General features: G+C 33.2%; 2 protein-coding genes across 6 annotated transcripts in view; one reads left to right on the forward strand and one right to left on the reverse strand.

Annotated features, from left to right (window-relative positions):
- The window catches only part of LOC100369856 (serine/threonine-protein phosphatase 4 regulatory subunit 3), a 29,125-nt gene extending 26,231 nt beyond the window's left edge, over positions 1-2,894 (forward strand). For all 4 annotated transcript variants that reach the window (XM_006812132.3, XM_085490906.1, XM_085490903.1 and 1 more), the window contains exons 15-16: positions 442-614; positions 824-2,894. In XM_006812132.3, the coding sequence (XP_006812195.1) occupies positions 442-614; positions 824-928 (278 nt within the window). In that variant the 3' untranslated portion in view covers positions 929-2,894. The remainder of the gene's footprint in view (positions 1-441; positions 615-823) is intronic.
- A 3,735-nt stretch (positions 2,895-6,629) lies between these two features.
- LOC100371446 (cilia- and flagella-associated protein 36-like) lies at positions 6,630-25,008 on the reverse strand. 2 transcript variants are annotated; one of them, XM_085490854.1, is made up of 10 exons: positions 24,856-25,008; positions 24,696-24,760; positions 20,025-20,129; positions 16,129-16,340; positions 15,001-15,148; positions 14,299-14,385; positions 13,698-13,883; positions 9,517-9,537; positions 7,441-7,618; positions 6,630-7,060 (listed from the first exon to the last, which is right to left on the reverse strand). In XM_085490854.1, exons 1-10 carry the CDS (start codon positions 24,947-24,949, stop codon positions 6,951-6,953), a joined length of 1,206 nt encoding a protein of 401 aa, XP_085346980.1. In that variant the 5' UTR covers positions 24,950-25,008; the 3' UTR covers positions 6,630-6,950. The 2 variants fall into 2 exon arrangements, with proteins under 2 accessions (XP_085346980.1, XP_085346985.1); XM_085490859.1 differs by lacking the exon at positions 9,517-9,537.
- Between the last annotated feature and the right edge of the window lie 2,356 nt (positions 25,009-27,364).

Raw genomic sequence — 27,364 nt, forward strand, 5'->3', positions numbered from 1 at the left:
TTTCGCTATTTTCGTTGAAGGGATGATTCCATGAAAATAAAATCCAGTGAATATACTTTTTTTTCTATCTTTCACATTAAACTCATCAAAAATCAGCAAAAATAAATTCCATACAAAACAACCAAAAAGTCTTTTCAGCGAAAATTAATTCCAGCGAAAATAAAGTATTTCACAGTAGTACCTTGGTGTCTGTAATTTTGTATTTTAGGTCAAATAAAAATGGCTGACTGGCACTCGTTTTGCTGTAACAAATGCCTGTGTTTTATGATCCAATCCAAGATGGCCAAACAGTGTCCATTTGAATGCTGAAAATCAAGCATTTGCGGAACAAACACATACATGATGTCAATTTCAGATTAAACATGGCTTACTGGTTTCTGTTTTGTTAACTATTGTACAACTGTCAGTGATGCTAATGATCTTTGTTGATTAAATTTACAGGACATAATGATTTAGATAATAAAGATGTATACAGTAATACTACCAGCAGTACTAGACCTAGTAATCCATTGGTGAATAGTAATAGAACGTCATCACCTCCTGCTACACCAATACCAACCAAAGTAGCATCACCTCCATCACCTGGTCTTACGCCAAATAGCATCACAAGAAAAGTATGTATAACACCTAAATATTATTGCTGTTTCAATTTGTGCATTTTGTTTCAGATAGGGGCTTGTGTATTGTTGTATATACATGTATCTTGTTTTTGCATTCACATGAAATTCAGTGAGAAAGATCGAGATGGTGGGTATTTCACATATCACCACATACAATGGTTAGTGCCCACACTCATTTGGTAAAATACTTGTATTGTTTTCAGACTGGCATTGTAGGATTGGTGGATTACCCCGATGAAGACTCGGACGAGGACGAGAATGACGATGATAATTCACCTCCAAGTAAGCGAGTACGCTTGACACCATGAAGACTGATGATCTGAAATTGAAATAAGTAAATGAGCATTCCAAACGTGATCAACAAAGCTGTTTGCACTCTGTAAGATCCTCTCTGGATGGTCTTTTTTTTAACCTGTTTCTTTTAACTTGTTTTCTGCAGTACAGCTTGTCATACATCTACATTTATTATTTAATTCAGAAGTTGCAACACTTGCTCATTGTACAGGTACTTCATGCTAGGATGCTATCTTACTTGTTTCAAGTATAGCAATACTATCATTATCAGAAAGAGATTTTTATTTTCTGGTTATGTGCAAACAATTCAAACTCCTTAAACCCAAAATGCAATCAGGGAATTTCATGGAAGTCTTTTGTATGTGGTCTGATTTCATGTTCTTAATCGTATTTTTTAAGTCTGCAACATGTCTTTTAATTGGTTATTACTGCGACCTAAAACAAAGTGACATACTTGACTGTTGATCACTAGAAATTATTGAATTATGAGTCGTGATGATTGAATCAGTGAGTAGACAGTAGTCTGTATTTTTTTGGTAGTAGCCTTCTGTTACATACATGTTTTTAAAACTATTTCACAGTTATGTCTTGTCATAATTTTGGGGTCTTTGAACTGTGCTTGTTTCACATCTTATTTTGCAGTACAAAATAATGTGGCAATGTGTATAAATAGGCCATCTCAGACAGGATGACCATTATCCAGTTATTGAATGAAATTCTAAGAATGAAGCTGGAAGCAAGTGTGTAATTTTAAAAAGAACTCTTAATTTTAAAACATGGCTATATTTAGTCTATAGAGTGTGAAAATATAATGTTTTGTAATTTATTTTGGTCCTGATCAATAGAGATATACTTGTAGGCAAGCCAAGACACTATTATTAATGATCATCTCAACTCACTTTGTAATATATATTTTACATTTTATATCGAAAAAAGAAGAAAAAAATGTCCTGTAATGTCCTTGTAATTATTTTTTAATTTTTAGTACTGGCACTCTTTTTGGCTGTACTCTGGACCAAATGATGCTTCATTTCCCCACTCCAGTCTGATAATGGTGGATGATATAATATCTATTTAAATTACTGATAAAAATGAATCACGTTTTGTGATTTTTGACCCTTTGCTAATCCCATGCCGAGATAGTGTTTTAAGTAATCTTCCCAACACCTGAAGCAGAACAATACTTTCCAGTTTGTTTGCAAGTCTGTCTTGTTTCAGATTTGTTAATTTGGTGAACAGATTGTACATGTATTTGTTGTCATCACTTGTTAGTGTACAAAATACTGAAATAATGTAACTAAATCCTGGCACCTCGCTGCAACATACTGACTGGTTCCTTATTAAAAAATCCATCCTATTATTCTCCCCTGTCATTTCAATATGGTAGATTATTTAATCTTTTATCAGGCCTATGTTGTATAAACTTGGTTATCTGGCCTTAGCAGCAAACTCTTTGTCATGTCATATTTGTTGTGGTGATATTGCTTCCTACCATCCTTTATTATTATTAAATATTATTACTATACAGACCATACTGAGTTGAGTGTAATGTAACAATCAGGGCAGTTTTCAGTGAATTTACTTATGCTGCAGGAACTAGAACGTTGTATAAAAGTGTTGTACAAATGAAATGTCACTCTGGTTCTAAACCCTAGAATAAAATATTTTTGTATGTTTTCACAATAGATTTTTCAGATCTTTGTCTGAGTTCTGGAAAGTAGATAACTAGTATTACTTTTGTAGTTGTGTGTGTTCTTTTTTGTATACAGTATAAAAGACCAATGATCCATCTTCATTGAACACTGCTCTGATATGGTTTTCTGTGCCCACATCCCAAAGTCAACACTACCATTTTATGTGTAGTTTCCTTTATCTATGGTTGCAGTTTTTTGCAGCCAAGACAAGGGATTTTTAAACTATAAACCATAATAACCAAGTTAATCTCATAAAATAAAAAGATTCTTTGAAATAAGCAAAAAATATAGTTTTGTTTCTTTTTGGTATGAAAGCGTGACATGCCCTGGATGGATGGATGAATGAATTAATGTTTGGACTGCATCTCTAGATAGACTGTGCCACCCCATCTTTGCCAACATTTATTTGGCTAAAGCCTCAACATAAACACTTGGCAGATTTCACCACGATTTACTGTACATGTCGCACGCCCTCAAACTATTATAAGGATTCACTTCGTCCATTTGCATCACCCAATCAGAACTAACTAAAGAAACTACACATTACTTAGTAAAATTTAAATGGCGAAATCAAATAAACGTGTTGCTAGCTTTTTCTCTGAACGCGCTTACTTATCATCAAAAGATAGCGCTTAGTGCTGTATCTGAGGAAAATGATGTGTTAGTTGCAAACACAGTCCCTCGACTGTGTTGCAACGAAGACCGAATTGTGTTGATGTTATCAGTTTCGACAGTTCTGTCAGTTTACTAAAACAGTTTGCACAAATATTTAGACATAACATCATTTAATTGCCCACAAAGAAATTTTGGAAACGTGTCAATGAATATATACTTTGTTCTTTACTCCGGGTGAATCAGTACAAAGCCTACACTCCACTATTGTGATGAGCTCCCCGATCTTCACATTTATGATACAGTAACTCTGATTGGTGGCGCCAGATCGTTGGCGTGCCCAATCGAATGACTCAATTTAACTGCAGTGAAATGCAGCTTTTCCTAACATGATCACGCACGGGTTTGTGGGCTGGTTATGAATGGCCGGGTTTAGCGAAACTGTGCGATTCGGACGATGGTGCCACCCTGAAATTCAGTAGATTGATTGATCGGTTGATTAATCACAATTACCATGGAGCTTGAAAATAAAAATGTGTAAATTAAACGACTGCACAGATGACCTACAGATCTGTTTGTAAAAATGTGTAAATTAAACGACTGCACAGATGACCTATAGATCTGTTTGTAAAAATGTGTAAATTAAACGACTGCACAGATGACCTATAGATCTGTTTGTAAAAATATGTAAATTAAACGACTGCACAGATGACCTATAGATCTGTTTGTAAAAAAATGTAAAGTTGCACTCCCACTTCAATACGTAGAAAACCTCTGAAACCAACTGATTTTATCGTTTTTCATAGTAATCAAAATAAGTGGAAGGTGTTCTGCATATAATACTTTATTTGCTTCAAATCTGAAGGTAGCATAGTTCTGTCAATAAAATACCAATATCCTAAAGTAATACTAATCTGCCACACTTATCAGTCGTGCATTTCTGCTCACTGACTATGTAATTATCGAATCAATAACAAAATTCGTATCAAACTGAAATGTTGTCGAGTGTTTTAGTTTGGAATTATTCAACTCAATTTACACATTCAGTTCATGGTGATCACAGTAATCAGTGGGAGGTGAGGCATATATTGCAACTTTAGGGAAGTATTACTAGTGTCCAATAAGTCAATGATTGTAACGGATATGTGTGAAAATTTAACAAGTTTGAGAATCCCCCATATTTTACTCTGCAACACAGAAATGTGAATAAAATCATTGAATCTAGTCACTGATAGAGGGCGATAGCCTGCAACATTCCATTGCCACATACTTTGATGAAAAAGCTTGTCTTTTAAGAAATATACAATCAAATAAAGCTTAGAACCATGTGCTGAGGGTAATGGAGGCAATGATTGAAGACATAAACAGATAATGGAAATATTGAACAGTTACGATTAGCCCATTGCTTATACAGCTCGTGTGGTTTGAGATTAAAACTTGAATTTATGTATATATCAGTGCAATACTAGCAGAGCCTAAACTTGTGAGGTTGAGATTACCACACAATATTTCTAGGATATCCTATACTAATAAGGAGTGTCTAACAGTGTCAGTCAACCTGTATTGCATTTACAGTGCACACTATCAATAATCTGAATGTGAAGAAATATTTCCCTTCAATATGTATTTTTGAAAAAATCTCCAAGTATGACTTAAGACAATCTTCAAAAAAAAAAACAGTGGGATGCAACAAGAACAAATTGTAGACTCGGTGACACTCAGCTGTCTGTGATACTGTAAAATGAATACCATTCATCAAACAGAATAATACGCATTCCACACAAAAAAAATGTCAATAAGCAGTAGACTGAATATGTATTTAACTGGTACCCTGAATCCACCTGGCTTGATTGGTCAGGAGAGGGCGCTGTCTTTGGATACCATTGTGCTAAAAATGTTCAGAACTGACCAGGTTTTATGGATGGCGAACAAATCCATTTAAATCTATGGTAGTATTTTCGGGAAATACTGTGGAATACTTTATTTTCGCTGGACTTAATTTTTGCTGAAAAGGCTTTTTGGGCATTTTGTATGGAATTTATTTTCACTGATTTTTCACGAGTTTAATGTGAAATATAGGAAAAAAAGTATATTCGCTGGATTTTATTTTCACGGAATCATCCCTTCAGCGAAAATAAATTCCAAGCAAAAATAAAGTATTCTACAGTAGTGTCCTCTTTAAAGTGAGAAACTATCCAATGCTTCAGTTTTAAAAAACTTAGCAGTAGGCCATCTCAGATTATAAAATTTTAAAGATAGCCTACATACAAAAATGTGATATGATTCATGTATAAATCTCCCATTTAAAAATAGTGAAGACAGACAATATAGAAGGTTTTATTTTATTTGGCTTTCTCAGCATTAAAATCACGTAGAAACGGCTAAATTGACAAATACAATTTACATTCATATGACTTGCCATATATGATTATTTACTGTAAAATCTATTGGTTCATTTATGTCAAACTTTGGTCTTTGTCACAGAGCACAGAAAATTAGCTGAGCAAGTGTTGGATCAGAAAACAAACATTCATACTTGAGTTGTATGCATTTCAATTTACCAAAACAATCTGGTAAAATAGTGTAGAAATTACACCTTAATGACTCACTATACTACATATCAAAACTAGTACATGTAAAAAAAAATAAGTTACTGTATACAATCACATGTGAATTAATAACACTACTATCCTAAAATAATATGCTAAGTCTTCACCGAATAATAACTACAGGTATAAAATGAAATAGCTGAGAAAATTATGATTAGAAAATTATGAGTGACCAAAGTAAGCTAATATATGTGTAACTGGAGAAAAAAAAACATGAAAGAGACAAGTTTGTGTACAGTGTACATACACCAGTCTGATAATCAGAGTACCAGCCATTATCATATAAGCAACTGTGATATTATTTGGGATCAATTGTTTTAGAGCCAACAATATTTTGCAGTATACGATCAGCAGGAATATGTTTTGTTTTCTATTGTTTCGGAAATTCCATTCCGAAATATTTGCATACAATTTCTAAAATGTTTGCTAATTTCAACATTACATATACGAATTTAGTGAGTACTTTGCATAAATCAGTAACATTTGCTGGTTTTACATACATTTTATGTCAGTATTTCACCAATGCAAATTGTTTGATGTTTGACAAACATTCACGCATTCCTTAGGTCTTCCCCACTACTTTCATGCTCGTCTTCTCAATGTCAGTTTCACAATTTCTGTGCTGTTTCAGTTGCACATATGATAAATAGATCATTCTCGACTAATACCGGAGATAATGTGAGGTATTTCTCAAAAATCAAAAAAAATTTAAATATTTTTTCTCATGCTATACACTAGAATAATATCAACATTGCTTGTCACAATATCTCAATTATTAACCACAAATAACCTCTAACAACTTCCAATAACTAATGTGCTTTTATTTATTACCCAACTATCTACGTAAAAATATCACATATGTAAATGCTAAACAACAATCTACACAATGTAAACCTTAAAAATAAAGCCTAAGTTCAAGTTTTGCATTTCATGATTAAGTAGATCCTTATTTGAAGTCATTAATAATATTAAACAAATGTACACATCTTTATTTTGCATGAAATCCATCGTAAAGTAGAAATATTGACACTTCTGTTTGACCCTTATTTCAATGACCTACATACTGATTGAGTAAGTCAAGCTGTAATTATTATTAAGTAAATAGGAATTAAAGTAGGTTTTTATTTTTTGTTGATAACTTCTTCTTTAAGTCTTGCTGCCAATGCTTGTCTCATTGCAAGTTTTTTCTGATCTTCTGCTGATATTGGTGCTGCTTTTGGTTTGCCTTCTCCTGAGAAGACAATAAAGAAGTATTAATTTCAAGATATGTTAATAAAAAACGTATATGTGTAATAAGGCACCCCGAAAAAATAGGTTTTCCTTTCATCATCGCGCACTCCGGTTTGAAACACCTTACACCTACACCTCACACATTTTAGAATTGGGAAATATTTTGTTCTCTATTTCAGTGATTGTTTTTTTTTTGCTCTAAATCAGCCTTTAATAATGCATCAGTTTGTTGGTATTGAATAATCTACCTAATACAAAAAAAAAATTAAAACTGTGTCACAGCATCATTTTTCAATTTTTCCTAGGACAAGAAGCAAAACCATTTTTGTTGTTGGTCAAATCACTGCTCTAGTATAATGCATTAACGGTACCCAGGCTTACCTTGTGTTGCTTGTTTTGCAGCTCTAGCTGAACGAGGGCGCTCTCTACCCTGGGATGAGGCTGCAAATGAGTCTAATGTTTTCTCTCTTTCTTGCTTTTTCATTGCAAGAAGTTTATCACGTTGTAATCTAAGATAATCTTCTCTACGTTTCAGTTCAGCTGCATCACTGCTTGCAAGCTGTTAATTCAATATTACAGGTATTATGTGTTATTGAACAAACCAAGAAGTGTTAAGTACTAGCAAGAGACTACTGTATTCGCTCTATAATATCTCTAATAGTAACACACATAAATGAAAAAAAATGCATTCTGGATAAAAATATGATTATTTTCACCATAGACAGATCTCTTATTTTTTAGATAAAGCATGTGCTACTTACAGAACAATGCATTTCTATTGCTTAAATGTGTGTATTCCTAGTTGGAAATGATTCACACACTGCCCTCACATTTTCGCAGGAAATACACTAATTTGCATATATCATGCCACTTCTGTATACCCTGTTTTAGTCACTATAAACTTCCAACAAATCAAAAGATGGCACATATCGATGGCACATAGGTAATTAATATTCATGGGTATAGTGAGCCATTTCAACCATTTATAAGTCAATTGGAATCATGGTTTCTATTCAAGGCAAAAAATAGTTAAAGATATATAAAAAAACGGTACACATGTAGTAAAAAAAGTTAAAAAAAAATCCATGTCATGTGACAATCATCACTACAAAGAGCTTCTCCAAATGTCAAAATAAATAAGATTTCAGGAGTAAGAAAATTCCAGCAGCAATTGTTGAAATACAAGATTTATTGCATGGGAATGTTGGTTAGCGAGTTGTTTAGTCCTGGCAATTTTTAGGCGATCGTGACATAGATCAGGCTTTGAGAATGGGTAGAAATTTCAATGAAAAGATAAATAACACTGTGTGCATCTTGAAGATCAGACTATGGCCGGTCAGACTATAGTCAGGTCAGACTATGACCAGGTTAAGGTCAGACTATGGCCAGGTCAGACTATGGCCAGGTCAAACTATGGCCAGGTCAGAATATAGTCAAGTCAGACTATGACCAAGTTAAGCTCAGACTATGGCCAGGTCAGACTATGACCAGGTTAAGGTCAGATTATAGCCAGGTCAGACTATAATCAAGTCAGACTATGACCAAGTTAAGCTCAGACTATGGCCAGGTCAGACTATAGTCAGGTCAGACTATGACCAGGTTAAGGTCAGACTATGGCCAGGTCAAACTATAGTCAGGTCAGACTATAGTCAGGTCAGACTATGACCAGGTTAAGGTCAGATTATAGCCAGGTCAGACTATAGTCAAGTCAGACTATGACCAAGTTAAGCTCAGACTATAGCCAGGTCAAACTATAGTCAGGTCAGACTATGACCAAGTTGAGGTCAGACTATGGCCAGGTCAGACTACGACTAGGTTATGGTCAGACTTTGGCCAGGTCAGACTATAGTCAAGTCAGACTATGACCAGGTTAAGGTCAGACTATGGCCAGGTTAAGGTCAGACTATGGCCAGGTTAAGGTCAGACTATAGTAAAAAATCCATGTGAAGACTATTATACGGTTGGTCACATGGTTCAGTGTAGTTGTTTGTTTATAAACTTCTAAGCAAGCAAATACAGTAGCTCTAATACCATTATAAAATCTTATGAACAATTGGTACATTATAACACCAATCCATTACTGTGAATGATTTCTAATAGAAATGACATAATATAACTAACTTTATTGATGCAATACAGATCCCCAAATAGCAGCTCTTCACAATTGTGATGATTTATAACCCAACCACCACCATATATGGCATACTGTGATTACTGTAGATGTATTAATATTCACTGATGTTTAATTTTGCTATTTTCATTAACCGGTATAATTGAATAACAATAGAACTCATTGTTTCCTTGACAAGTTCATAAACTTAAAAACCCTGTGAAATTGCTCAAAACATCAAAATAGTGAAATTAAATGTCAGTGAAAATAAATGATTCTATAGGATGTTACATGCATGAGTTATACCATTATTAATGCAATTGGGGTGAGAGGGGCAATTGTCCTACCTTGTTACTGTGCTGCTCAGACTGGGACAGAACAAACAAAGAACACAAGAGACGAGGTCATCACAAAGGGATTAAAAAAAAGAAAAAGACATGAAAAGAAGATAAATAAATGAAAAGCACTAGTGAACTGTAATCATAAAAAAACAGAAATAAGAAATAAGTATCAAATAATATACTCATAAAAATAAGATGTGAAACAAGAATACAGTATTTGCTCTATTACAAGCGCATCTCAAATAGAAGTGCACACAATTGTATTTATTTTATACTGGACCATAAAAATATGAATATTTCGACCATACACCTCGGCCATTTATATAAGCAATTGTGTCACTAAGAGAACAAATACAATACATGTGGTTTTCAGGGAATGTACTAATTGCATCATTCTGAAAGTATTTCATTGTTTCACACATAATGGGAACAAAAGAAAATTAAAGACGAGACTTTTACATACATGTACCCATACATGTACATGCTTACATGTACTTCCAATTAACATAGTTACATATAGATTATGGTTCAATTTGAATTATTCTCAGACAGATTTGAGGTTTATATTTTGAGGTGTAAATACACAGTACTAATGTAAAGTAACTAAAACCCTTGCTTAGTTAAATGTTTCAGAATGAAAGGAATATATTACAGCAGTTCTGAGAATATTCGAATAGTCAGATAGCAAGATGACTTGCAACTTTGCGAAACACTTTGTTCTAAGCTTGGCGGCACCATTTAACTGATGGAGTGCTGTATTTTATAGTGGTGGTAAACATGATATTCATATTCAATAACAATCCTTCATCTGTGTATCTACATTGTATGTAATTCGAGGAATATTAAAACGCATAAAAATAACATGTTTATGTATTCAAACGATTTATTTATTTATTTATTTAACACTTTATTTAAAGAGGGTAGGCCAATATACAATAAAGTAATTTTCATTGGGCCCTCTGTAGGGACAAAAAACACAATATACATATTATAGGCTTGAGCCATTTACAACAAATTTTTCACTCAGATAAATTTTGTAAGTTTTCTTAAAAATGCCTAAAGAGGCTGAATTTCTGATATGGAATGGCAAGTTATTCCATAGGGTTACCCCTCTATACTGAAACGTCCTCTGACCCATGGATGTTTTCCATTTAGTAATGCGTAAATTATTTTTAAGAGAGGAACGTGTACTATACTTGTGGGTTTGGGAGATAGGACTGAACATTTCACTTATATATAAAGGCGCCAAGCCATTGGTTGCCATATACATTACGATACCTAGATAATATGAAATTCTGTAATCGATAGGCAAGATACTATGTTTTTTGAACAGTTCAAACGACGATTGGCTAAAGTTGTCAGAGGAAATCACACGAACTGCCCTTTTCTGAAGCTTATACACCCGACATAAATTTGTATTGCCCCATACTATACAGCAATAGTCCAATAACGACTGAATAAATGAAAAATACAATGTTATTCTGACGGAAATAGGTAAGAAGCTGCGAACTCTCATAAGAACACCAATTCTTTGGCTAAGCTTTTTACAAAGCATATCAACATGATGATCCCATGATAGAGTTTTATCTAAAACCACCCCGAGCGACTTTTCGAAACTGACTGTTTTAATTATTTCACCATTGAATTTCACCAGAAAATCTTCACCAATATTATTTAGCCTTTGACGGATCCAACAAGCATAGATTTTGATTTAGATGTGGTGATTGACATGTAATTGCAATTAACCCAACGCAAAATTGGCCAAACATCATCATTAATGCACTTTGTGACTACCGGGTACATTGATACTTGGTCCAGACGATAACAGAGTTTGATCGTTCGCATACATATCAATGGAACTGTTTTCAAGAAATAATGGTAAGTCATTAATAAATAGAAGAAATAATAATGGTCCTAAAATCGAACCCTGTGGTACGCCATGTCGAATATTGACAGTATCCGACTGTTTACCCATCAAATACACAACTTGCTTTCTGTCAGTTAAAATAAGAATTAAACCAAACAAGGGAGATTGGAGAAATGCCATAAATTGAGAGCTTATTTAATAATACATGTTTATCTACCATATTAAACGCCTTGCTTAAATCAAGGAAAAGCAAACCACACAATAAGCCATCATCCATATTGCTAAGTAATGCATCACATGGCTTAATCATAGCTGTATGGCAAGAATGTGATTTCCGAAAACCTGACTGCGATTTAGAAATTAAATCATTACTGTTCAAATAATGGTATAAGTGATCATGCACGTGTTTTTCAAAGATTTTTGAGATTATTGGGAGAAGCGAAATTGGACGAAAATTACACAAGTCGTGGGATCCGCCCTTGTGTAATGGAATAACTTTGGCATGCTTAAACATGTCTGGAAAAATACCTGATGAAATGCTGAGGTTGAATAAATAAACAATACTTTCACAAATGAATGGAGCAGAAATACGCAAAAGTTTAGATGATGTATTGTCAAGACCAGCTGACTTAGAACTAGATAGTGAAAACAGTTGGTTCTTCACGAACTGGCATGTGACCGGCGGAATAACAAATTGTCGAGTATTGGTCAATTTGGGTTCAATAAATTTCCGTAAATTCGTAAAATATGAATCACCCACTGAAACATTGGGTCGTAACTTGTCGGCAACAGAAGCGAAATGTGTATTGAAATTATTAACAATTTTTTCGAAGTTATTGCCAACTGAAATATGAATGTTGAGAGAGTTAGATTTACCACCACTGATCAAATCGTTAAGGGTTTTCCACAAGGCGGCACTGTTGTAGCTATTGATTTTGATAAGTTGAATATAATGATTTTTCTTAGCGGCCTTGATTAAATTAACTACCAGATTACGTTTGGCTCTATATTGGTTTAGGACAGTAACATCACATAAAGTACGTGCACGCCTCCAAAGTTTGTCTCTTTCTCTAATTTTAAGTAGAATGTCCGTATTCAGCCATCCTGGCTGTCTTAATTTTTTCACACGTCTACAAACAAATGGGGCATGCGAATCACAAATATTATTAAAAATAGAATGCCAAGTCTCAAAAGCTAAATTAGTATCAGTAATGCGTGTTCCGAAAGTCAGCCAAAAATAGAGACTCAACGAACACTTTGAAATTTCTATAACGAATAGAAACATGATTGTTTGATTGAGGGAAGGAACGATGTTTGCGAACCACGAATATAGGGTTATGGTCCGAAATACCCAAGTTGTGAATGAGAGCCAAATTAACATTTTCATTATGATTTACATAAACGTGGTCCAGACATTTACCGGACGTAGGCCTCGTAATACCATTAATAATTTGAGAAAAGCCTAAGTCAGCTAAGCAAATAAACAAGTAGTGAGTACAATTAGATAGAACATCATAATTAAAGTCACCAAAAATATACATTTCTTTGCCTTCTAGGTAAGCTTTTTCAATGTTATGAACTAACAGCACATCTATGTTATGAACAGTACTTGGAGGTCTATAAACGCAACCAAGTAAAAGATACCTACAACTGGGTAAAGTTAATTCAATCCACATAATTTCAAGAAAATTGTTCTCAAGGTCAAGTCTACGACTGAAAACAAAGTCGGAGTTGATAAAAGCCACAAGACCACCCCCTCTCCCGTTTTATCTAGTATGAGCGCCATTGTTAAGTCTGAATTGGACAAAAACCAAAGTGTTTTGCAAAATTGCAAGCCATCTTGCTAAATGACTGTTCACATAATTCTCAGAACTGCTAAAATCTAATTCTGGCAAAAAATAAACATATTAATTTACTTAGAAGGTGTTATTTGTCAACAATGTTTATTATGATATTGGAGAAATCTGAAGAGATAGAAAATGATGGTAAAAAATAAATCAAATATTGAGAATGATTATCAAAAAAAAATAAGATCTCTTTTACGCAAGTTGGAATACCTTTTCTAGCATAAACATTTTTGTGAAGTGAGTCCTGATGAGAAAATAAAGGATATATATATTGTGCACCTTTATTGCAACCACCTCTTGTACTAAAATGTGGGTCCCTTTTTAATATTGAGAAATGCATCCCTGATGGTAATTATGTAAGATTATGTTTCTAGATAGGATAAGATATCCCATGATTCCATGGTGCAATTCCAAAGATTGATATCTTTTTCTTAAATGTAGAATGATGCTTTGAGATAATGTGAGAGACTTACTGCAGTGGTTCTGCTTGATGTCTGTTGCTCTGCAGCCTCGGCTTTGGCACTGCTGAGCCAACTTGCTGCTGCCTCCGCACTGCTCACTTTGTTTGGTGCTTTTGTTGGTACCTTAGCAGCAACAGGTTCTTTTATTACAGGTACAGCGGGTGCAGGAGACTTAGATGGACTGGACTTGGATGATGACTACAAAACAGACAATATGCAAATTAACTGTTTGTATGAAATGTTGTTTTAACCCTTTGACGTATAACCCATAATCCTTTGCGTCAACTTAAGTCCCACAAAATTAACTTGCCAAAATTTATTCTTTATTTTTCAAATATGTTGGTCAAGATGGGATATTATGTCTATTTGGTCCAATATAAATTAAGAAATTATAGAAAAACACAAACAAAAATGTATTAAAAAACGATGGCATTCACAAAGTTAAACTGCAAGGTATTAATCAAACAAAAATGAATATTAATAAATTGTTATGAATACTTGGAATCTAAATTTACATATGGTCAGTTGACAACAATCTTGGTAACACAGGTTATGTCTTACAATTATGTTGTAAAGTTGTCCATTATATGTGATTATACACAGATTCAGATACCTTAGTATCTTTTGGTATTCCTGGTAAACCCTTCAAAGATGCCTGGGACTTGGTTGTTGAAGAGGATGTCAAGGATAACTTCAGTGCCTAGTAGAAAACACAGAAAATAAATATTTGCATCAAAGTGAAACTATATCATGAAGTTGTCAAATTATAACTGATTTAACATAACTAGGTACCATATTTGTTCTATTGGCAGTCTGTACATGTATGTAAATGACAAAAGTGTCTATGGTCAAATTAGGTCATATTTCAAAAAATCCAGTATACAATTATGGCAGTTTTTGTTTTGAGGATGATGATGGGCTTATGAAACAAATATGGTACTGTAAATAGTCCATTTTCAGAACATTTCAGTTATTTATGACACCAATATTGGCGCTTATTCAAGAAACCAACATGTGTAATTTACAATGGTTAGCATTTTATAATGTTCTTACCACTTAATAATTTGCTTGTGAATAAATTCTGCCTTTAAACTGATTTTATTCTTTTGATGGATTTCATTTTGCGTGTTAAAAGAGGACAATGAACATTTAGCACAAGTCACCTGATAATACTGTAACATAGGTCAATGACTTTATGGTACAAGTCACCTGATCATAACAGGTCAATGACTTTATAGTACAAGTCACCTGATCATAACACAGGTCAATGACTTTATGGTACAAGTCACCTGATCATAGCAGTGACCTAACTCACCTTATCCAGCATTTCTTGTTCTCTCTGTCTATCTGCATGTAACCTACTTTGTTCATCTTGACTGTTTGCTAAAGCTTTCTCCATGTCTGTGTCATATCCACCCTTTTTCTTTTTACTTTGTTCTGCTTCGTACTCTTCTTTGGATTTCCTATATAAATGGTTACCAAAAGCCGATGAGTGAATTACTACATAATCTGATTTGATTTCCACGGAAGAAAAAAATCATATTTTAGAATGGTGACAAGTTCAACATGCTGGGAAATTATCTGGTTTAGGTTTGGGTTTGGGAGGTTGGTGTCTTTATTGGACAGCAGTGGGTCAAACTACAGTGTGTGGCACAAACCCGTACCTTTATTAACACATTTACCAATACTTATAAATAGCAACCCTCAGCTTTCATTAAAATTAAGATATGTAATTGACAGATTGTACAACATGTCTTGCCCAAGAACCTACAGAATACGTGTGCATGTCTTCAATCAAGAACACATGTATCAAGAAATCATTTCCACCACTCTACACCAAATATTCTAAACTATAGTATACAATTCAGGATTCTGTCTTTTAAAAACACAGGAGAAAAACTGAAGTCACTGTTTACTATGAAGAAAGTGCCGTCTTGAAAATGACAACAATGCAAAAATTGTAATGCAAATGACACCAATGGTTATTAGGTATGATAGGTATGAGTATTGTTTTAAATGTAAATACTAACAGAAATTGGACATGTGTTTAGATAACTGCTGAGTCCTAAGTCTGTAATAAGATGGGGGAGATTGCTAACAGACTGTTTGAATGCAAACATGACCTACCAACTTAGTCATCAAAGTAATGATATAATTGCTAGATTGGTCAGTCAGAATTCTCACAGCCATCTTCTATTATATCTATTATAAAATGTTGTATTTTTTAAATGATTATAACGTACACTAAGTCACACACTGTACGATGAATAACGTTTGACAAATTTGAATACAAATACTGAAATTGAAACTGCTCAAATTTTTTGTCAATTTTTATGGCATTCCAATGGCATACCCAGTATTTATGTATGCATTATTGAATAGTGATAAAGTGTGTTTTGGATGCATGGGTGAAAGACAGACAGATGATAATTACAGTGTGTACCTTAGCACTTCCTGTAATATTTTTTCATCCTCATCTTCTGCTACTACTTGTGAATAATGTTGATCTTTGGTAGGAGTCAGTGACTCAGGTATAACACCATTCCTTTCTTGGATAAGTCTCAAGGCTTGTAGTTCAAGTTCAATATTCTTTTGTACCATCATTCTGATGAATACTTCTAAATCCTGTGCAGCTTCAACTTGTTCAAATGCCGCCTGAAAAGAACAAAAACAGATCCACAGGCATATAGTACATTTTATTTACATCGTAGTCAGCATTATTTTTCAACATGAACATGACAAACATTGTTTATTTTAATCCATATGGACAATCGCAAACAGAGTCAATGCACATTCACATCCAAATAGCCAGTATCTCAGATAAGCCTATAAATTGTCATATTACATTAAAATGCATATGCAGGTATATCTGTCTCAGAGTGAGATTCAAGTCGACTGATTGGATAAAAATACATCAAAATCAAGCATATATCCACTAAATGAATTCCATTCACACACGGAATGTATTTCATTCAACTTTACATTATTCAAAAGATAAAGGGTCCTTGAATGATATTGTAATATTTGACAAATGTAAGTAAAAATGATTTTCAGGATCGAGACATGCCTAATGGAACAATCTGTAGAGTTGATAGTGTCTGAAAACTACAATCTTATGTCCTTTGACAATGTACTCATTGGCCATATCTCTGAATACCTCAACTGATTGTTTGCACACTTCAACACATGCAATCAAAATCAAGCATATCTAATAGCCTTGGATATGGTGTATGGCATTGTCTGCCTCGTGTCTGATGACATTTACATTTTGTTGAATGCAATAATACATAATTCAATAGAATGACAGAATGATTGATATGTCTATATATGTAATTTATATTATTTTGAATTAATTTCTCACACAGTCCTTAGAATTATGATTAATGAAAAATGAAAGATCTCTAAGTTTATGAGGCTATCACCTGATATCTCATATTTATGAAGGTGGTTGCCATGAGTGATAAATCAATCATGGGAGTATTAAGATGAAATTATCAAGGTGAATGAATGGATGAGTGAAATTTCATTATTCAAAATGGCCACCAGATAATCACAGATTCCTTATTTCCATGGTAACAAACTTTTTTATTTCATCACAATTGTTGATATAATATAAAAAAAAAATGAGGTAGCTTGGTTTTACAAATGATTTAATGAGGTAGCAATGACAACACCATGTCTACATAAGGTATCCCATAATATTGCAAAGTATTGTGGTAATTAGGATAGTTTAATTAATTTTACCATTATTATATTATAATTTGTTTTGAATTCACCATGGCAGTGTAAAAAGAATTCACACTGGGAACAGTTGCCATGGAAACTATAATCTTAGACATTCAAGAACGATATGTAAAACTTTAATGAACATTAGAAATTTGAATGTGAGGATATTTAAATTCAGTATTTGTCCTTTACTAACAATATACATTTGTAATTAGATGGATTGTAGTACTCTCTGTCACATAAACTTGATTTTGATACACCAATCAATAACCAACATTGAGAATACGACAATCATATAGAGATCATTTAAAGGTCAAGTCCAATCAAGAGTTTGATCAAACACAAATTAATTAATTAGTAATTCATATAATATGTGTATACACTTAAGTAAATGACAGAGGTATGTCTATGGTCAAAATATCACATCTAATGTAATATCGCATCTAATGTAATATCACTTCTAATGTTAAAATCACTTCTAATGTTAATATCGCATCGAATGTAATATCACTTCTGATGTTAATATCACTTCTAATGTAATATCACGTCTAATGTTAATATCGCATCTAATGTTAAAATCACTTCTAATGTCAATATCGCATCTAATGTAATATCACTTCTAATGTTAATATCACTTCTAATGTTAATATCGCATCTAATGTTAAAATCACTTCTAATGTTAATATCACTTCTAATGTTAATATCACTTCTAATGTTAATATCGCATCTAATGTTAATATTGCATCTAATGTTAAAATCACTTCTAATGTTGATATCACTTCTAATGTTAATATCACTTCTAATGTTAATATCGCATCTAATGTAATATCACTTCTAATGTTAATATCACTTCTAATGTTAATATCGCATCTAATGTTGAAATCACTTCTAATGTTAATATCGCATCTAATGTAATATCACTTCTAATGTTAATATTACTTCTAATGTTAATATCACTTCTAATGTTAATATCACTTCTAATGTTAAAATCACTTCTAATGTTAATATCACTTCTAATGTTAATATCACTTCTAATGTTAATATCACTTCTAATGTTAATATCGCATCTAATGTTAAAATCACTTCTAATGTTAATATCACTTCTAATGTTAATATCACTTCTAATGTTAATTCAGCAGGTATGAAGGTTTTCAACTCTCCAGAATAAATCAATAAATTACTCTCTGCTGCATCCAGCTACTAAAAGTAAAACTTGGCTGAAGCTGAGAATTGGGTCTTAACTGTTGTACATGAAGCCTAGGTATAGTTACATGAGTGTATTGACATGGTGGAAGTCAATAAGGTAATTTTTTTAATAACTCCCCAGGGGTACAATCCATTTTATATGTATCTATGTTCCAAGACATTTTAAATGTATACCCAAATTGATAATGACTACAAATAATCAGAATCATCATCTCATAATGATTACAAAATAATCAGAATCATCATCCCGTAATGATTACAAAATAATCAGAATCATCATCCCATAATGATTACAAAATAATCAGAATCATCATCCCATAATGATTACAAAATAATCAGAATCATCATCCCGTAATGACTACAAAATAATCAGAATCATCATCCCATAATGATTACAAAATAATCAGAATCATAATCCAATGATTATAAAATAATCAGAATCATCATTCCGTAATGACTACAAAATAATCAGAATCATCATCCCGTAATGATTACAAAATAATCAGAATCATCATCCCGTAATGATTACAAAATAATCAGAATCATCATCCCATAATGATAACAAAATAATCAGAATCATTATCCTGTAATGATAACAAAATAATCAGAATCATCATCCCGTAATGATTACAAAATAATCAGAATCATCATCCCATAATGATAACAAAATAATCAGAATCATCATCCCATAATGATTACAAAATAATCAGAATCATCATCCCAAAATGATTACAAAATAATCAGAATCATCATCCCAAAATGATAACAAAATAATCAGAATCATCATCCCGTAATGATTACAAAATAATCAGAATCATCATCCCAAAATGATTACAAAATAATCAGAATCATCATCCCATAATGATTACAAAATAATCAGAATCATCATCCCATAATGATTACAAAATAATCAGAATCATCATCCCAAAATGATTACAAAAAAACCAGAATCCCTGTTCATGATATATCAGGGTTGTTAATGGCTCAATGAACAAGCCCTTCTGAACAAACAAACAAATGTTCTTTGGATTGAGGCAGCATATTTGAACATGTGAACATTTGCACTTTAATTAACATGTATTGAAAGACCCAACTCTTGATTAATTGTCAAATTGACAGGGCTGTTGATTGAATCTATGTCAGTCCTCCTATTTAAGTCTGAAGCACACTTCCCAGTCAGAGTATGGGCCGAGCCACCCTCAGGTACAATCATGATTGACACTACTGTAAATCAGTAAAGATACAGATAAATTAATGGTATAGGACTGCAAAGTCTGCATATAAATAATGCACATTATTAGATTGTCCTAGATAAAATAGATAAAGTTTTTCAAGCTACAGTATGATTCTGATGCCGTCAGTTACAATACAATAGGCTCCAATAAAACAATTTGGAAATAAACTTACATAAGTTTCCTCCGTTTGATTGCCATCTTTTCTTTTACATGCTGATACAAACTGCTCTGATGTAATGCCCACATCTTGTAGAAAATTTTCAAGCAAAAATTCCACCTAGAAAAAAATAAATAAAATGGTTAAGGATCTTTTTTCGTCCCTTTCCTATATCTTTGGAATTTTTATATTCCAACTCCAATGTATAGAATTATTTAATGAATAATAGTATATGAAAATTAAAAAAACAAGTCATTGTCAATGACACGTCCCCGTTCCGTTCATATTTGAGTGACGTATACATTCAAAGCAGATCATGACCGAAATGCACCTGCATATGTACAACACATTGTGCTAAATCTGAACAAAATCCATCCATGCATGACTGAGATCCGGTTCTGGAATTGTGAAAATACGTGATTTTGATGCATTTTCGGCCTTAAAATGGCCATCATTCCGCTATTGTTAAGCAGATCATGAAACAAAGGCACATATCTATTTGTGACATGATGTACCATGTGTGTGTGAAGTTTGAACTTGATCAATCCAGACATGTCTTGGATACGGATCCAGAACTGAATTCTTTAACAAAATGGCCGCCAGTCAGCCATTTCGAACTTGATCCGAAAAAAAAAAGACGTGCATCAAGGTCCTATTATGTTTAATGTATGTACCAAATTTGAACAAAATCCATCCATGCATAACTGAGATACGGGTCCGGAATGGTGAAAATGTGCGATTTCAATGCATTTTCGGCCTTAAAGCGGCCGCCATTTGGCTATCGTTAATGAGATCATGAAACAAATGCACATACATATTTGTGACATGATGTACCTTGTGTGTGTGAAGTTTGAACTCGATCATTCCAAGCATGTCTCGGATACGGATCCAGAACTGAATTCTTTAAAACAAAATGGCCGCCAGTCGGCTATTTCAAACTTGATCCGAAAAAAAAAATGACGTGCATCAAGGTCCTATTATGTTTAATGTATGTACCAAATTTGAATGAAATCCGTCCATGCATAACTGAGATCCGGGTCCGGAATGGTGAAAATGTGCAATTTCAATGCATTTTCGGCCTTAAAGCGGCCGCCATTTGGCTATCGTTAATGAGATCATGAAACAAATGCACATACATATTTGTGACATGATGTACCTTGTGTGTGTGAAGTTTGAACTTGATCAATCCAGACATGTCTCGGATACGGATCCAGAACTGAATTCTTTAAAACAAAATGGCCGCCAGTCGGCTATTTCGAACTTGATCCGAAAAAAAAAATGACGTGCATCAAGGTCCTATTATGTTTAATGTGTGTACCAAATTTGAATGAAATCCGTCCATGCATAACTGAGATCCGGGTCCGGAATGGTGAAAATGTGCGATTTCAATGCATTTTCGGCCTTAAAGCGGCCGCCATTTGGCTATGGTTAATGAGATCATGAAACAAATGCACATACATATTTGTGACATGATGTACCTTGTGTGTGTGAAGTTTGAACTCGATCAATCCAAGCATGTCTCAGATACGGATCCAGAACTGAATTCTTTAAAACAAAATGGCCGCCAGTCGGCCATTTCGAACCCGATCCAAAAAAAAAAAAGACGTGCATCAAGGTCCTATTATGTTTAATGTATGTACCAAATTTGAACAAAATCCGTCCATGCATAACTGAGATCCGGGTCCGGAATGGTGAAAATGTGCGATTTTGATGCATTTTCGGCCTTAAAATGGCCGCTATTCGGCTATCGTTAATCGGATCATGAAAAAAATGCATGTGCATATGTCCCATATAATGTGTGATGTATGAGTGAAGTTTGAACTTAATCGGTCCATGCATGTTCGAGATACAGGTGATCACGGACGCACGGACGGACGGACGGACGCACACAGGGCAAAACATAAGTCCCCGTTTTCGGACTGCGTCCGAACGGGGACTAAAAATAGTAAAAAAATTACAATGATAATAATATATTAATTTTAAGTTAAAAAATTGTGAGGTAAAAAACTGTATCGACAATAATATAACAAGTACCTATATAATTAGAAATAGTGACTATAGCGATTAATAAATGAGTGTGTTTAGTAAATTAAAATTATTCATTGTGTTTCAGAGTGATTAACAATTAATTGTTTGGGTTGGATAACATGGACTGGTAGGTTTTTAATTATGTCCTTTTCGTCAGACATCATTTTCTTTGTATAAGCTTGCTGATTAGTTAACCAAACCCATGTTTAATTATGTTTCAGCACTCATTATTTTTGTGACTTCAATTATTAATTAGTATTTAACCACTGATGAGTAGTCTCTACTGGTATTTTATTGTTATCTACTGGTAGTTTAAATTGGCGTATTTTTTTAAAAGCTAAAACACACAATGTACATGAAGGGGAAATGTATTTAGCCAGTCACATTGAAGTCGGATTGAAGATGCATACTAACCACATATGCTTTCATTTGCTATCAACAGGCTCTGAATTTACAGACTCAGAAATTAGGGACTGCACAACTCAAGCATAAACATGTATTGACAGGAATACTACTCTTTGTGACAAGCACAATAATACATATAAGAGTTGGTATATTGAGTGTTCAATTCTGGATACATATGATGTGTGTCTATATTAGTGTTCAGTTCTGGATACATTTGATGAGTGTCTATATTAGTGTTCAGTTCTGGATACATTTGATGAGTGTCTATATTAGTGTTCAGTTGTGGATACATATGATGTGTGTCTATATTAGTGTTCAGTTCTGGATATATTTGATGAGTGTCTGTATTGGTGTTCAGTTCTGGATACATATGATGAGTGTCTATATTAATGTTCAGTTCTGGATACATATGATGAGTGTCTATACTAGTGTTCAGTTCTGGATACATATAATGAGTGTCTATATTAGTGTTCAGTTCTGGATACATATAATGAGTGTCTATTAGTGTTCAGTTCTGGATACATATGATGAGTGTCTATATTAGTGTTCAGTTCTGGATACATATAATGAGTGTCTATATTAGTGTTCAGTTCTGGATACATATAATGAGTGTCTATATTAGTGTTCAGTTCTGGATACATATGATGAGTGTCTATATTGGTGTTCAATTCTGGATACATATGATCAGTGTCTATATTAGTGTTCAGTTCTGGATACATATAATGAGTGTCTATATTAGTGTTCAGTTCTGGATACATATAATGAGTGTCTATATTAGTGTTCAGTTCTGGATACATATGATGAGTGTCTATACTAGTGTTCAGTTCTGGATACATATAATGAGTGTCTATATTAGTGTTTAGTTCTGGATACATATAATGAGTGTCTATTAGTGTTCAGTTCTGGATACATATGATGAGTGTCTATATTAGTGTTCAGTTCTGGATACATTTGATGAGTGTCTATATTAGTGTTCAGTTCTGGATACATATGATGAGTGTCTATATTAGTGTTCAGTTCTGGATACATTTGATGAGTGTCTATATTAGTGTTCAGTTCTGGATACATATGATGAGTGTCTATATTAGTGTTCAGTTCTGGATACATATAATGAGTGTCTATATTAGTGTTCAGTTCTGGATACATTTGATGAGTGTCTATATTAGTGTTCAGTTCTGGATACATATGATGAGTGTCTATATTAGTGTTCAGTTCTGGCACAGTCCCTCAAGTGGTTCTGGATACATATGATGAGTGTCTAAATTAGTGTTCAGTTCGGGATACATTTAATATATAGAAGCAAATTATTTTACTACTGAGGAACCTATTTATGTTTATTAAGACAATTACAATTTAAGGTTGGATATTAGTGAATACTGTAACCAACCAAATTTCTGAATGATAAATTTTCATGAATAAAATTTTGTAGTAAAAATTTCACCCAGTTTTTGGGCAGTTAGTGAAAATGATATTTTGTGAATACTCTGAAAAATAATGTTTTGTTTTTTTTTAATTCGGTTTATTAACATAAAAAGAAATATAAATATACCAGTAATACTTGAATCAATGATTAACTAAATTGTATGTTATTTTATAATTATTATTAGTATTTTATCACACCATACTTAACACACTATATAAATTGAAAGACATAGATAATATTTACAATATGGAACAGTTTTTAGACAACATTTAATCGTACATTATAGTTTATTAATATGATATAACTGTAGAAAAAGAAATATTTCCTGGATTTTAATTTTAGCAGATAAGATGTTGGATTGAAGGATATTCTGTTTAAATTCACTGTTTTGAGAAGAAAACATTCACTGGGTTGTAATAGAGTGCAATTAACTATCAGCAAAAAAAAAATGAAAACGAAACACAGCTAATAAAATCTATCATACTGGGCTTATGACATCATGATACATGTACTCCTTATTTCCATGGAAACTAGAAACGCCCAGAGATGTTTGGATGTTTACTGATATTTCTTATTCCGTGCTACTAATTTTTTAGATATATTCACGATAATTCCAAACTGGATTTATTCAATGTTCATTGGTATTATAGAAGTCCCAAAAAATTAAGTTTTAGTGGACATTGTCACGATGGCTTTGTTGTGTCATTGTTTTCTCGGGTCCTAGCAATTATTTTTCCGGACATTTAATAAATGATCAACATTGCTGAGGTGGCATAATTTTATGTTCAGATAGATTAATTTGGTAATTAATTGCAAATATCAATACTTACCAATTCCTTGTATTCCCGGTGAGTCTCCTTATAAACAGACTTAAGCTCTTCATCCGGGTCGAACACTAAAATGCAAATAAACAAAACACTTGATTTGTCAGACGCCGATCTTTCTAAAACTTTGTAGTTATGTTTTCCATGTTCTTCAAACTGCACCTACCTATACATTTATGTTCAATGAAGTTGACGATTGGTACAGTCCACATCGGACTGTAAAGGAACCCCACTACACTGTCAAACACCCAGTCAGCCATCGCGAAAATCCTTGGCTAATAGTAGAGAAATTGTCAACAAACACACCGTCTGAATCCTCTAAGTTATTTCAACTAAACTAAATAGAGCCTCTAGCTTGATCATTTTTATCAAAAAATAGCTTACTCAGTTCCGTCGTCGATCAATGATATAACGTCTGCCTAGTTTATTCATATCGACAAGAAAGTTGAAAGTTGGAATATCATAACCGGAAATGATGCAATGTACGTTCTGTACACAGCTGTCAAAATCAAACCAGAACGTATAATCAAAAACCTAGTCTATTAAAATTTTGTGTTTTTTTTTATTTCAGACATTTTATTTTAATTTTACATTATTTTTTAATCATTTTTGTACAAATTCAACGTTCATCATCACATACTATATATGCTATTGAACACTTTAAAATAACTACCAAAAAATAAATAATAATTTATATGAAGAAAATGACAATTAAATACTAGTACTTATTTATATAAAAAAGTCTCATCTTATTTTATTCAGATTATTAGCAAAATGTTCAACAAATAAGTGATGAGCACATATAAGCATGTCTATATTACAGTACCTCGGAAGAATGGTGTTTACGTAATTATTGGGAGCGAACTGTTGGGCTCCCGGTGATCTGTTCACAAAAATGAAATTTACAAGTACAAGAACATAAAAAAAATACTGAAAACAATGCAAAAAATAAGTACAACACAGGCCAACACATCATAGTCAACATCAGAACCAAATTAGCGACAATGGCAGAATAAAATCTTAGTCACAACTCAGACATCTGAAAATAAAAATGCAAGTCAAGAGAGTCGGAGTTTATGTATTAGCCCTTATTTATTTTCAATAGCGATGAATTAGGACAATTACAAGTTTTGTTGTTTTTGTTGTTGTCTTTTTGTGTGTTTTTTTGACACTAATTTACGAATTATAGTAAACTAAAAATGTATTCGTTTGATGAAAACCACTACCGGGCATGCTATGGGTTATTGGTATTGTCCAATCAAGTGCTAGAACACCTCCTTGACTCTTGTAGCTTTCTGAATGAGTACCACAAATATTAGAGATTGTTTTTGGAAAGAGCGTTGAATTGATGGTCACAGCACATGTTCGTGGTTTATATGCCGTAACAATCACATTGATTTACATAGTACGTAATATACAAATATATATTGTCTATCTGGAAAATAAAAACATATCTAACAATCATATCCGCATTAATTTCAAATGATCCGGTTTAAAATATCATGAAATGTGTAATAGATAATGAAATTGTGTTCGTTAGATTATGCGTCGCCCGAGCTATGATTGACGCATAATCTACCAAACGAGTTCATTCTCCGAGTAATCACGCGGCGCGATCGGTTAAGATCAATGTATTTGCAACATTTTGCATATAATTGAACTATCTGTTGCAATTATATTTCGTAGCATATTTACGTTTGTGATTTTCTTCATTCAATCAGTTACTGTATGTGTGCCTTTCATATGGCGATATATATTGATTGTTTCTTTCTAACAGTACAAATTACATAATACAAATTCCAATGGTACTGAAATATATATCAAGTAACTTATTTACACGTACATACCTACGTACTATATTTATATATAGAATCATAGACCTAATAGGTCTATGATAGAATACATAGTTTTTTGTGTGTTTTTTTAAAATCATTATCCAATTGCAGTTTTTATGAATTGTTTTTTAACAGAAAGCAAGAATTCAGGATAACAATAATGTTCACCCAACAGAAGGTAAGGCGCCCGGGATCATATTTTTGTTAATGGACGCAATGCATTTTGGTCTATTGTATTACTCTATGTTCGGTGAACAGAAATAAAACAGAATAAGACAACATTACAACCATTAGCTGGATCAAACCAAATAAGGTACATTGTAACAGTTATTCGTAATAAGTTGATGTCAAGAAAACTACTTCCGATCAATTTATGATAACACATTGCAATCGAAACTGTACGAGTGTTATGTTCCGTGTTCAGAAGGGTGTACATTTCCTGATAGTGTGTTATTGAGTTTCTGAAATGTAGGTGACGTCTTATTACAATTTATAGTACTAACATACAGAAGTGTATTTCGTACGTATTTTACTACTTTCATTTCATTAGATGATCTCCAAAGAACCCCCGCATTTCTCTCCGAGATTTTCTGGATGTTGCAGTAAGAATTTTTGTTGTTGTTCTTTTTATAAATAAAGTTAGTATAATGTATGTGATTTGTTCGTTTGATTTACAAGTAGTTTGTGAATGGTTGTCTTCTCCAACTTCAAAATCTACCATCTCCACCGGAGTTTGTAACAACTTATCTTTCTTCGGGTAGTTTATACCTGCTCAGGTATACCGCCCTCTATAGCACCTGTTGAAGAAGCAAGTTTGACAAATCACGTGATCAATAATTT

This window comes from Saccoglossus kowalevskii, chromosome 2, assembly GCF_978046115.1.
Source record: "Saccoglossus kowalevskii chromosome 2, keSacKowa6.1, whole genome shotgun sequence".
Lineage (NCBI taxonomy): Eukaryota > Metazoa > Hemichordata > Enteropneusta > Harrimaniidae > Saccoglossus > Saccoglossus kowalevskii.